This window comes from Channa argus, chromosome 24 (assembly GCF_033026475.1).
Source record: "Channa argus isolate prfri chromosome 24, Channa argus male v1.0, whole genome shotgun sequence".
In the NCBI taxonomy this organism is placed as follows: Eukaryota; Metazoa; Chordata; class Actinopteri; order Anabantiformes; family Channidae; genus Channa; species Channa argus.
The window spans coordinates 2,252,007-2,266,125 of NC_090220.1; the positions used below are offsets into that span (position 1 = coordinate 2,252,007).

Below are 14,119 nucleotides of genomic sequence, written 5' to 3' on the forward strand. Positions count from 1 at the left end.
TTATTATTATTATTATTATTATTATTATTATTATTATTACTAAGAACAGCTACAACAATAATGGAAATTGTTTTTGGCCAACTGCTACTATTAGGGTTTCTATGTCTTGTACGAGAATACTTAGATTTGTGGCCAGGAGAAACTCAAATATTAGCACCAACCCCAGTTTCCATAGACAACTAATATGCTACATTTATTTCAGTGATGTAATTAGCAGCTGATGGTTTAAGGTTTTACATTAAGAAACACCATCCAGCATAGGCAAAAAAAAAGTGTAACAGCACTGCAAACTACATCTTTCTAAGTGACGATACAGCTGAATTAACGCCACACTGAACAAAAATGAAGGCTTTATTGTACGGTTGTTTCAAACTACATTAGCTTATTAAACTGGTGACAGAGTATGTAATCAATTTATAAAAATTAGCTAAACAAGTGTTTTAAGTATTTTTAAAAAAATTAAAATACAAAACCTCATACTTTGTGAAATCTTGGCTGCCATTGTATACAATTAAAAATGCAGGCCTTTACACTATGATGATTGAGTAAGACATCTGCAGATTGTATAAAAATAAAAATCTTTAATTGCAGCTGTAAAATCTGTTAAAATTGGCTTTAGAGTAATTACATGTACCCTAATATAAAACAGACAGAAATTGGCCTGTAAAATGAGTACTTTATTAGATTACTTTGCTCTGTGACAAATAATTTATGTATAATAAAGGCAAAGGTTAAATATCACGCAGAAAGCATCCAGTGCAAAATTTGATTACAAAGTATAGATACATTCACTCTATCAATATCAGTAAAACCTTTATTTTCCCCAAAGGGCAATTATTCGGCAGCTGTACAGTAACAAGATTAACGCTGAGTACCGAGGTGAAGATGGTAAACTTGCAAGTTGTAAACAACTGTTTTAATGTGTAATTACATTACTGTGTTTCCTTTTTTTATCGCATCAAGTTAATCATTGCGCGACCGTCTATTTAGGCTACGAGTCTTTGAGGGGGTCGCGAACCCCATTTTGGGAACTGCTCCATCCGCCGCTCCTGCTTCAGCTGTTTCCGTTCTGACGTCAGAAGAAGGATCAGGCGGACCCCGGGAGGCTTCGTCTGTAAAACCCTATGGAAAAACATTTGTGCTAATACTAAAAATAATCTTTTTGTGTTGACTGACGCCTTTTTTGAAGCAGGGCTCTCGTTAAGGCTGTTCGGCGGGAGGCTGGCTCTCGTCACCGGCGCGCATATAAACTCAGCCGTTCATAATGGAGAACTGTGTGCGCTTCACGGGCTGTAAACGGCGATCTGAGCTGCTGCTGCTTTATTGTTTTAGTAGCTAGCGTTTACTTTATCTGTGTCTCGCACTCATCAGCTGTTAAGGTCTGTTTTCACTGGATTACTACCCGGGAGCGACAACTCGCCGTGACCCGCTTTCAGATTTACAATCGCGTTATAAACCGCTGGTCACCATGTGTAGTTAGTTAGCTGATTCTTCGAGTACATGTCTGGATCTGAGTTGTGAATGTTTGTGTGTTACGTGTGACAAAGTATCAATCGAAAATGAAATCGCGCCTGGCTCCCGGCATACGACTAATCACATCCTTTTCTCGAGATACGTGGTAAGTTTTTGTTTTTCTTATTTCGTTTAACTTTACTCCTGTTGTTCTCCACATATCCACACAGCCTCTTACTGATTTGTCTCTTTGTTGTAAATGATTAACCACACAATTGAATACAGATTATGTGAATTTGCTCTGGAGCTTCTCTATCTCCCTGCAATTAATTTTTTTATTTTGCTGTCTGCCACTTCAAATCCCCCTGGAAAAAAAAAAATTTCTACGCTTCCTCCATAACTGACACAGATTCCATCTTTAAGGGATCGATGCTGATGCCAGTAAATTAAACATTTAAATGTAATATTTTTTAAATTGTTACGTTGTTATAATAACGTTTTAATAACGTTTAAGCTTGTAATGTAGCCAGTCTCCTAACTATAAGCTACAACCCGCAAAAACCCGATCTTACAGCAATCAAGACCCCGACCCTGTATGACAAATTACATAGTAGTTATGATGAAAACACACCTCAGATATTCCTTTTTGTATTTATTAACTTGGACTTACCAAATATCAATTCATGCGACAGTTTCCTACTTATGACATATTGTTACATTTCATAGGTTTGTGTTTCAGAGTAATGATTAAGCTGTGTGTTCTCACACTGCTATGGCATCACAACCTGTCAATGTGATACAGCTAACATTTCTCTAAGCTTTGATTTGTCCTATATTTGTGAATTTACCATAGTTTCTCTTTTGCAGGTATCGATATTTCATTCTTTTCCTCACTTTTCTCTTCTACACGGCTTATCATCTGTCACGGAAACCCATCAGCATTGTTAAGGTGCTGGCAATAGTTCAATTCTTTTGATCTACCGTTTGTCTGTGAGTTTGGAGGAACTTGTACAACAGAAGAACTTGGGTATTTGCACCGTTTAAACTTTTAAGGCTTCAGAGCTCCAGTTCGATTGAGAGAGTGGGCAACTGTTCACAATCCACAAATGCATAAAAGTAACGTCAATGGAAGAAAACAACATATCATACGCCACTTTTTCGCAGTGCGTCTCCAAGCTCTCGCTTTGTTATCTCTCAATGTCTAACACAACAAGGCACATAGTTCTGAAATTATAACCTCAGTCACATTACATCAAATGTATCACTCAAAGTTCCTCCAAACCCTGTTTAATAATTCTTATGTTTAACTAATGGCTTTAGAACGACTAAGTAAGGCACTTTCCCTCTTTTTTTGATTTTAGCTTATCTAGTACTGTTTTGTTTGCATTGCCTAATTTTCTTATGTTGCATGTTTTTCTAATACTCAGAGTCAGCTGCACAGAAACTGCTCTGCAGTCATTCGGCCCGCAGACCTTAACATAACCGACAATGTTACCTGGTGTGACTGGGCCCCCTTCGGTGAGCTTTTACCTACTGTAACATTGATGCTTTAATAATAAAGAGATATTCCAGGTGAAGACTGGGCAATGCATATTGATTATATTATGTATGTAAAAATAACTTAAGATAAATTATTTACCATAACAAACCAACAACTCGGCAGATATTTTGCCTTTCCAGGACAGGAAACACACAGCTGTTACTATGACATTCATTACAGCTCACTTTGAATCAATTGTAAACAGTGTGAAAGTGAGGCAGTGTGAACAGTACTACAACAGCGAAGCCTAAGCAGCTAAATTAATTTTAGGCATGAATAATTTTAATATTTACACTTGTGATTTTTTTTTTTTTTTATCATTTCCTGTCTAAATGTCCTCCATGAGACAGGACTAAGTCCTTGTGGTGCTGTCTCCAGTCGGTCACTGTGAAAGGATCATGAAGTAAACCCATCTTTTTGTAAATTGGCTGTAAGGACATTTTAAGAATGAATTAATATACAGTCTTTGTCAAATATTAAATTAAATAATTTGTAGTAATAAACAATTTTACTTCCTTTTCATTCATTGTCCACTTGTTTGCTTACCTCCTTATATGTTATAAACAAGTGATTTAGTGATTGTATACTGCTTAATTAATGGGGCACACAGATTGTAAAGACTACACAGAATTTAAAATTTTGTTATGTTAGAAGTGCTGCAGAATTTTATTTGTTATGTAAGAAGTGCAGGCAGCATTATTTTTTGTTGTCGTGATGTTGTTGTTATTGGCAATTCACCCATTTCAAGCTTTACGTTACGCTTAGTTACACTAGATAATAGGTTTAACCTATGCTAACTAGCCACTGACTGTAGCTTAATATTTGCATGAGGGGGATATTGCACACAAATGAAAGAAACTGTGCCTGTGTCATCTCTCTAGATCAGGACAACTACCAGACACTGTTTGGGGTCTTGGATAATTCCTTCCTGGTTGCCTATGCCATTGGCATGTTTTTCAGGTTTGTACGTACTGTTGCTGCCAGGCCTTGTTATGTTTTTGTCTTAGTCAGTCACTACATGGAGGCATCCTTGTTTTTTTTTTTGTTTTTTTTATTGTTCATAGTGGGATATTTGGAGAGCGCCTGCCTCTGCGGTACTACCTGAGTGTTGGGATGCTGATGAGTGGATTGTTCACTGCTCTGTTTGGCCTTGGCTTCTATTGGAACATCCATTCCTTAGGATACTATGCTTTTATTCAGGTAAACTCACAACATCACAAACCTTTTAACTGTGTTTTACTCCATGATAGATTGTAAAGATAGGGGGCAACTTGTGGATGGGTTGGTTTTTTGTGTTGTGAGCAGTGTGTCATCAGCTACATACTATTATACACAACCATTTATTCCCTTTTGCAGGCAGAACTAGTACATACAACAAATTCACCTTAAGGGGAAAAAAGAAACAGAAAGAAACAGATGAGCTGTTTGCTGCTGATTCAACATGAAATGTAACACATAACCTAGTTTTTACACTGGCTCGACTCTGTAGGAAATAAGAATGGTCACTTCTGTTTTTGTTAATACTCCTCTTGACCAGTAATAACCTCACCAGTACACTGGATAACAGAGTTGTGTGCTGCTGTGACTGTATGAATCTCGTTTTTTTCATCCTGAATCAGTGTAACAGTTGAATTTGGAAACAAATTAAGAAACTTGTTTTGGACTTATACTACTTGCCCTTTTTATGTATTCATGTTTGAACTGATGATAGTTTGTCCCATTTTTTCGCGTTTAATCAGACAATAGTGAAACATATCCATCATCATTTCTTAGAGTATAGATATGAATAGGTGCATGTATTTCCAAATACAACACATTACTGCAACACAGAGGCAGAAACTCCTCAAATTTCTGTTTTTTTGTGTAAATTGTTCATGAAGTGTGACCTGATCTTTCAACAAACACAATCTTTTTAGACTTATAAAACACAAAGAGTCATAATCTTATTGGTTACACACACACATGCACAAATTAAACATACAAAGTGGTTGTTGATGGCAACTCCAGGCTTCTGATGTCACCAAATGTCAACTGGAGGCCAATAACTCAAATGAGAAATGATCATTCATAAGGCACAACGCTGAATGCTCGAAGAAATAAAGAACCCTGGAGTAACTGCTAAAGACTTGAAGGATCCATTAGAGTTAACACCACTGTTCATCAACAACTTAATCTACTGCACAATGTCTTCGGACATACAAAACCCAGCTTTTGGAGGAGCCCAGTCCGAGTCCAGACCTCAGTCCAACATCTATCTGATGTTGATGTTCCTTGGAACTACCCCGTTTCTCACCATTCCCATCTTCTTTTACTTGTCTACTGACACAGTGTCTAGTTGGTTCCTGAACTATGAAGACACAAAGCTGGAAGAACAACTGGATCTACAACCTGTAACATACGCCGGATTCTAACCCACCACACCCTGTCTACACCCAAAGAGTAATAGATAAACTAGCTATAGGCCAAACTTGGGACTAATTAGCAAGACTTGGTGGAAAGTACCATATGACAGATAAACAAAATAAAGCTGGAAGCTAAGATTATGACCTCCTTGAAAGAAGTTATTTAGCTGGTGGAACTACAGAAAGATGTGAAGATAAGGAAACAAATATAGAAGTAAGAAATACAAGGGGCTGGCTAAAAAACAGCAGTGCATGAATGCCGAAAGATTAATTTGTTACCAGTAGGCTCCCATGCAGCCTGGCAAACCCTAGTAAGGACAGAAGTGAACGTGCAAGACCCCTGTAAAGGACCACCATCCATCCATCCAACCAACTAATCAATAGTTTGAAGTTATCTCTTTTATACCTCTGAAATGTCAGATATTCTTTATCAGGTCCCATGACTCTCGGCTCCAGTCTATAAGTAAATTCACAACCCGAGGGAAACTGTAATTAGAACCATTATGCTTGCTATAAATTAAAAGTCTAACTTTCACTTACTCTAAGATATATAATAAGTGCCGTGTGAGTAACTCGGTAAGAAAAATGCCCCATTTTAATGAGCGATAGATGTCCAATAACTAAAGCCTGATATAGGCTGTTTTGGAAATCACAGAATTATTGCGTTAATTAACAAGGCTTTTACCCTATTGACGGTGTGATCGCAGTGAGGTCTTTGGGTCAATGTGGACACTAGTTATGTTCATCCCTTCAGTTCAGCCCTTAAAAAATGTAGAGATCTCATGGAGAGGCTTAGTCACACTTACCACATGACTCACAGTTTCATCATGTGACTGCAGGCACGTGCTACGCTTATATAGCTTTGGTGAGGAAATGTTAAGTTACTTGTGCACTGGTCTCTCCTTCTTATGTAGAATTGGCAGTTAGTAACAAAGCTGTAACGCAGTGAATTCACACGAGTTTGTTTCTCCCTATGTTTGCTTTACCATGCAGGTGATGAACGGGCTGATGCAGACCACTGGTTGGCCAGCAGTTGTGGCCTGCGTTGGGAACTGGTTTGGAAAGGGGAAGTGAGTAAAAGGGGGGAGTCCTGCTGATTAAACACTTTTTTTTTTTTTTTTTTTTCTGTAGATAACTGCTTCTCACATGCACATTGTTCATGTTTTGGCAGCACAATATGACCAAATCAAATCCCCATCACAATTTTAAAACTGCCCCGTGAAACTATGTAGAAGCTCAAAACCTGGTCACACTGGTTCCTATCAAACTAGACTACAAGTAACTACAAGCACATCCCCCACACAAGAATAAGAACAAGTAAAACTTAAACGATATTTATGCCTGTTAAAATGGCTGTCACACCCTGGCATTGTGTTTGCTTGCACAAAATAAATCAGGCTTCTCAGAGAAGTAAGACATGTTTTACTGTAATATGTTTGCGTGCAGCTGGTCAGTACAAAAGTTCACATGTTGTTCCTACTTTAAAGCTTTAAATGGCCAATCAATTATTGATCACTTCAGGAATAGTGGTGAACACATTGTGGTATTTACTTATCTAGACTATCAAAAGCTTATCAATCCTATGTCTGTGAGTTCAGCACACAGCTAAAGTCAGGATGTGGTTAGCTGAGCTTGTGGTAAAGACTGGAGCAGGAGGAAATGGCTAATCTTGCTCTGTCTGGAGTTCACGAATACACCCACCTGCATCTGCAAAGCTTCATAATTAAATGTTGTAACTTGATTGTTTTAAAAAGCAGAAATATGAGTTTGTGCGTTTAGGCAGAGTTATGGCTCCAGAGTATTTCATGATTATTAACAGCCATCAAGTGATGGAGTGAGCAGAACCTGGTGGGCGCAGTAAAGTTGCCAGGTGTGGTACGGGCTTTACCTCAGCGCTTAACACACGAACGTGAAAGAGAGCAAAGAAGTTTATTTTCCAAAAAGTTGAAATGTCAACTAATCACTGGAATTGCTGCAGTTTGCCACTTTTTTCAAATATCTTTTAGTAGTGATATTCTCCATACCTTAATGTGGAAAGGTGCTATTGATGCTCACCTCACATTTTGATATGAAAAGATAGCTTGCACATATCTATGAGAAACCATGGGCTTTAATACAGCCTCAGAATGTGATGTAGATTGAATTTGAGTCTCACGCTATGGCAAGTTTGATTCCCACAAGCTGCATCTTCTAAGTGTAAGATTTCCTTCTCTATACATACTGTTGTACATAACAAACAACACAATAACAAAAGGCCTAATTTCAGAGTTTTTAGAATAAATTATTACATTTTAATTCTTGTTTACCTACAATAAAGACCTGCTCACAGTCTTTGTCTCATTGTGTTTTGATCATCAGGCGGGGGTTCATCATGGGTATATGGAACTCGCACACGTCAGTGGGAAACATCTTGGGCTCCCTCATCGCAGGAGTCTTTGTTTCTTCAGCGTGGGGAATGTCCTTTATCGTCCCTGGCATCATTATCGCCTCCACTGGGATCCTGTGCTTTTTCTTCCTGGTTGAGAGTCAGTTTCCATTCATCAAACCTAGACACAACACTTTTTCACAGAGCCATTAGACAGTTTAATCTGGAAGAGGTTTTGCATGACACTTGGTGGGAACAAACCCTTTGGCTTTTCACCTAATTTGCCAATTAGGATGAAAATATGAAATGAAGGCAATAGCTATGATGATAGTGTGTTTGCTGTCCTTAAAAAGTATAAATTCTTGTCACATGACCTTGCAACTCACTACACTAATCAGTGGAGTTTTAATGGCAGTAAAAAGAAGTCAGACTATAAGAAATGTAACAAGATAGACTGAAGGAGTGGAAGCAAAAAAACCTATAATTGTTAGACTTTCTTTACTCTGTCTTTCACATTTCTTGTCTTTTTTTCACATCATTTGTTTAGTTCTTAGTTGACGTAAAAGGCATTTTTTTCTCTCACATTCAGAACCTGAGGATGTGAACTGTAGTCCTCCTCAGCACCATGTGAGTTATAACAGAAAAAAAACATCTACGTAAAATACCATCCATAACAAAACGCCTTAGAATCATGCACATGTGTTTGTGTGTTAGAGTGATGAGGAAAGCGGCGAGACGGAGCCGCTCCTACACAACACGCCCCACGATGACCTGGCCATCAACGGTGCCATCACCACTGTGCCTCTGGAGGGTGTTGAGGAGCACACTGAGGCTATCAGCTTCTGTGGAGCCCTCAGGATACCTGTAAATAAAAACAGACATATTTAATAATAATAATAATAACAGACACATATTTAAAAGTTGTATTTAAAACTGAATTTATGATGATATTGTGTTTTTTTTTTTATATTTGAATTTGTATGTACAGTTTAAAGATGGAAAAGATTTGAATTGGAATTTGTTTTTTTAATAACTTTAGCATTTTTAGACCCTATTGGAGCTGCATTGTTTAACTATGCCATAAAACAGTTAAAGATGCAATCATATTTAAATGCACAGTTTTTAATATTTGTGCTGGTTAAAGTAATATTCACAAAAGTCGTGTTATTGAACTCCTTTAATATTCAGACCCTGATTTTAATACTATCATTGTGGAACTGAAACTAACTCTTGCTATTTCAAACTGTGGGAATGAACTAGTTTGTGAAGCTCTTGTAATGTCTCAGCTGTGCGTCTCATAAAGTTCAGTGTGAATTTTAGCCTTCATACATTTTGTGATAATGACAAGTTTTCACGATGTTTTGTATGTCACACAGGGAGTGGTGGAGTTCTCTCTCTGTCTGCTGTTTGCCAAGCTGGTCAGCTACACTTTCCTGTACTGGCTTCCTCTTTACATTTCAAACGTTGGTCAGTATTTACACACATGCTTTATTTTTATCCAAGGAAAATATCAGACATATAATACAGTAATATATTAAGGTTAAAGTTATAGTGTGTGCTATAGTGTTTTTGGGTGTCTGGTTTTGGTGGGACTGTAAATGCAACAATAGGATCTTAAGGCAGAGACGCTTCTTGTGGAGTCAGACTCACAAAACAGCACTGAATAAGATCAGAGATATTAGCTTCTAAAAGTTCCTGAGGGAGGCTTGTAACTTTTAAACACTTTAAATAGTTTTTCTATAATTAGTATGTTTTGTAGCATTAATTGCAGAGCGTAGTGGAGCAGGTAGAAGGAGAGGTGGGCAGAGCAGAGCTGATTAATTAGATTCAGGTTTTAATTGCATATTGTAGTTTTAATGTTTTTTTTTTGTTGTTTGTTTGTTTTTTTAAAAGCACATTTTGAGGCAAAAGAGGCAGGAGACATGTCCACACTTTTTGATGCAGGAGGAATTGTGGGTAAGTTTAAGTCTTGACTTATCAGTGAAATCACTTTATTTTTCCAACTTGTTTCTGATGGTAATACATTACATACATAGAAACTCAATGGTAACGTATCTTGGCAGAATAATATTTAGTCCTGTGTAGAAGCTAAGAAGAGGCCTTAGTAATATAAATTTTACATTCAAGTGAATTCAGAATGGTAAATGTAACCCTTAGTAATGCAAAAACATAAAAATTAAAAACAATAAAAATATTAGATTAATGGTAAGCGCACAAGGTTACATAAGTGTAAATATGGATTTATCCAGCCTTCTCTTCACTGACGGGAATCGATTTGCCCTATCAAGTTATCTTGAAAGGACAAATCGATTCCAATTATGCTTCAATACTTATCTTCGCTAAATGTTTAAAATATATATTCATCTTGAATTTCTGTTTAAATTTGACATTACACATATTGACCTGTAAGATCAAAATTTGACTGTAAAAAATAAAATGTAAAGATTCTATGAATTTACTTCCATCTAAATGTCAACTGGACACATTTCTCAATTAGCAATTTACTTCTTTCCATTTTCTTCAGCTATGACCTTGTTACTCATGGTTCCTAAATCAATTTGTCTAATGCCCAAGTTTACAGCCCCACCCACTCTGACTGTCCTACAGTTGTAGTGTATTATTATTATTATCTCTCACTGGATTTGTTTTTTTGTGCACAGGAGGAATTATGGCCGGCCTTGTTTCTGACTACACTGGTGGGAGAGCCACAACTTGCTTCATCATGTTGGTTGCTGCTGCCCCTATGGTTTGTGTCACCTAATAAATAATGAATTGCAACATAACATAGACTCCCTTAGGTGGTTGGTATAATGGGAACATAAACTTGAATGTATGGTGTCTGCTAATGGTTATTTTTGTTCATATTCCAGCTTTTTGTGTATAATGCTGTTGGGCAAAGGAGCTTCAGTACTACAGTTGGTAAGAAATGTTTTCTTGTAATGTTTTTACCTTTGACTCTTTTAGGTATAAATGTAATTATACCTGTAATTATACCTTTTTACCTGTTTGTGGTGTTTGATAGATTTCCAGCAATAGCAATTACTTCCTATCTCCCAACATACAATCGCATTAATGTGTACTGATGTATATATTTACATGTTGCAAATGTGGGATTTGTTTTGGGAGTTAGAGAGTTGGATTTTTCCATTTACCACTCTATTCCTCTTAAGACTAGGGACCACTAATGTATCCTTTTTCTAGTTGTCCCTTGCATATATTTTCCTTGTGTGAACCAAGATCAAAGTTTAATCATCTGAAATGAGTCTCTAGTCATAAAAACATTCTGTGAAATTTGTTTCATTTTTGTAGAAATTGGAAAAGTGGCTTTAGCCTTTACTTAAAGTAGTTGCTTACCCACGTAGGTATGCTGCTGTTGTGTGGAGGCCTAGTGAATGGACCATACGCCCTTATCACCACTGCTGTATCTGCTGACCTGGTAAGCCCGCATCAATCATGGAAAACCCTCTGTGTTTGTGCCTGTACCATCTGTTAAACCTTATTTCACCTTTGTGTGAAATACAGCCTGTTTCGTGTAGTGGACACGGTTCTGTACTGAAATAATTCTTTGTTGCAACAGGGAACACATGAGAGTCTGAGAGGAAACTCCAGGGCATTGTCAACAGTAACAGCGATTATTGATGGGACTGGTTCAGTAGGTACGGTTGAAGTGCCAGTAAAGATTCAGTACCTTCACTTTACCTTTGTTATTTCTTTTAACCTAATCAGTATTAGTAATAGACCAGATTATTATTAGCACCAAGTCCTCTGAACTCTGTATGTTTTTGTCTCTTTAATCTAATAGGTTTGTTACAGTGATCCCAGAACTGCAGGTGCAGTGTAATTTATAGTATATAGTTGTATTCAGTAACATGGCTCTGGTAAACTCAGTGTTTGCTACCTGGTCACCACTAACTGTTAGATTTTTCTTCAGAAGCTGTTAGAAAAGCAGCTAAAGAAGAGTGATTGGATTAATGTTCAGCAGCTTTCTAGAAATATGACTCCAAATAAATGACTATTGGTTATTAATAACTGTTCCTTTGTACGTGTTGGATGTGTAAATATACAACTTTTATGGGCAATGGGACGACATAAACTTTAATGTTTACAGCTTTTTCTGCTGTCACCACCTGAACTGTGGTGGGTTATTTTTCCCAGAATTAAAATTAAAAATGCAAAACAGTCCTCATATTTCATTACTCCCCCAACACATTGTTGTTTATCATTAAACATTTAGATTTTCCCACTTGTTTGTTGCTTCGTGGTATTTTAAAAGTCTAAAAGCTTAAAACAGTTCAAAGTAGCATATAAGAATGGTCAACAGACAGACGTCAGCCTATTGATGCTTGTATGTTCCCTGCAGGAGCTGCACTGGGTCCTCTATTAGCCGGTGTGATCTCCCCTACTGGTTGGAACAATGTCTTCTACATGCTCATCTCTGCTGATGTCCTCGCCTGCCTGGTCAGAAACGCTACTTTATCTAGTCACATGTGAATTGCTTACTGTAAAACTTTACACATTAAGTATAGAATTAGTGTTTAATCATTACTGCTTTTTCCTGTGTTTCAGTCATGTTTTGGATTATTGAATTGTCTTGACTGATGATAACAATGTTTTCTAAAACGTCTCGAATGACATTGTTTGTCTTCAGTTTTTGTTCAGGCTTGTTTACAAGGAAGTTCAGGGCTGGTGTGGACGAGTCAGAGAGTGAATGTCACCATCACTTCAACTTTGGCCTCAAATAGTAAGTAATTGCTTTAGTAAACCTAACTTTTATTGGCATTCACATTAAGGTGTCCTTTGAGATTAGAAGGAAATTATACAACAGGAATCTGGCGAAAGTAGAAAACCATTACAAAAATCCACAAAATTCTGAATGCAGACTCCATTGATTCATTTTTTTATAGGGGTAGTTCAACATATTGCGAAACAAGCCTTATTATTTTTCTTGCAAAGAATCAAAGCCAGGAGGTTGTTTGCTTATAAAGTCTAAAGGGAGAAAGAAACAGCTACACTAGTTTTGACCAATGGTGACAAAATAGTAGCATTAGATCCCAATACTTGGGAGCAGAGGATGCTTCCCCTTAGATTGTTTTCCCATTACCTTAATCTGAACCTAGTATCCTTCATTCTAACTCTCACCAGTTTCATGATGCTAAAGTTACCTCAGTCCTACAGCAACTTAACTCTGATGGCCCTTAAGCCTTAAAACACCCATCTACCAGCACCTCGGAACTTCATAAATTGACACCTTGTATCTTTTTTTTTCATGCCAAACTACAGTAGGGATAGTTTGGGATACTGATGAACTGTTATTCACGTGGAACTTTAACTTCCTCTGAATCCACAAATTATCAGTTTAATTTTTTTCCTCGGGGGTAAATGATTGCATGATAATGCAGCATTTATCAAGTCGAACAGAAAAAAAAATGTTTCTAAACTCTTTAGGTGCCAAACTAGTCCTTTAAACAAGTAATAAAGTGGATTTTAAATTAACATAATACAGACTTTCTGACACTTGCTGAACGATATATTTACATTATGATCATGGCTTTTGCATTGATTGCATTCTCAGTGTTTATTGGTCATACGTCAAAGCAATTGTAACTTTTTTTCTTACCTTTTTATTGCAGATTCTGAGAAATCTTAACTATTAACATAATCAAACGGGGGAACCAAACACATAAGAGGGAAACAATTCTGAGACCTGAAATTACAATGGACCACCACCTCTTTTGTTTTTGGGTAAATGGAAACCGAGACATCAGTGGAGGATTTAAGGCACTAAACAGACCAATGAAGCCTTCTTCTCATTGTTGAACAGAGATAAATTTGCCTTTTATAAAAAGCTTTTTTTATGTCTAATCTAGTCATTGTACGGTGTTTTTAATATTCTTTTATCATTAAAGTGTATATACTGTGTGTTTTCTTAATTTAGTTGTTTTCTTTCTCCGTGGTTCACACGATACAAACCCTGTTAGGTAAATAATATTAAATTCTCATGACACCATAGTCTGTTCTGATTGGTTTACAGCTGTGGCTCACTTCAACATTCAAGGAACCACTGAGAACTAGTTGCTATTGAGATTGTTCTTACATCAGATAAATGTATAAATACCCTTAGAAATATGATGTGGGGCAAAACATGTAAACAACATGTAAATGAATTAATTAAAATAAGAATTTCAGACCACACACTTCACAAGGCCGGATTCATGGGTAAATGCATAAAGAATGTGGGAAAAACTATGATTCAGATGACATTTCTAATTTAGCTTTATTTTCAAGGTTGCTTTTAACTTACAGTAAGTAATACTTTTCAATGAATGACTCAATTATAACCTGGTACTTCGCCACTGCTGG

At 36.9% G+C, this 14,119-nt stretch overlaps 1 protein-coding gene across 2 annotated transcripts; it reads left to right on the top strand.

Annotated features, from left to right (window-relative positions):
* The first annotated feature begins 1,054 nt into the window (after positions 1-1,054).
* On the top strand, positions 1,055-13,678 carry slc37a2 (solute carrier family 37 member 2). 2 transcript variants are annotated; one of them, XR_010912260.1, is made up of 18 exons: positions 1,055-1,618; positions 2,320-2,401; positions 2,880-2,970; positions 3,874-3,952; positions 4,057-4,192; positions 6,388-6,464; positions 7,753-7,919; positions 8,349-8,386; positions 8,474-8,623; positions 9,136-9,226; positions 9,653-9,715; positions 10,420-10,505; positions 10,630-10,678; positions 11,122-11,195; positions 11,337-11,415; positions 11,562-11,589; positions 12,120-12,217; positions 12,408-12,425. XR_010912260.1 is itself a non-coding variant. In XM_067494306.1 (18 exons), the coding sequence occupies exons 1-17, from the start codon at positions 1,560-1,562 to the stop codon at positions 12,465-12,467; spliced, it is 1,479 nt and encodes a 492-aa protein (XP_067350407.1). In that variant the 5' UTR covers positions 1,056-1,559; the 3' UTR covers positions 12,468-12,500; positions 13,390-13,678. The 2 variants fall into 2 exon arrangements, 1 of the variants encoding a protein (XP_067350407.1); XM_067494306.1 differs by lacking the exon at positions 11,562-11,589 and adding an exon at positions 13,390-13,678 and having other exon boundaries at positions 1,056-1,618; positions 12,408-12,500.
* Positions 13,679-14,119: the final 441 nt, after the last annotated feature.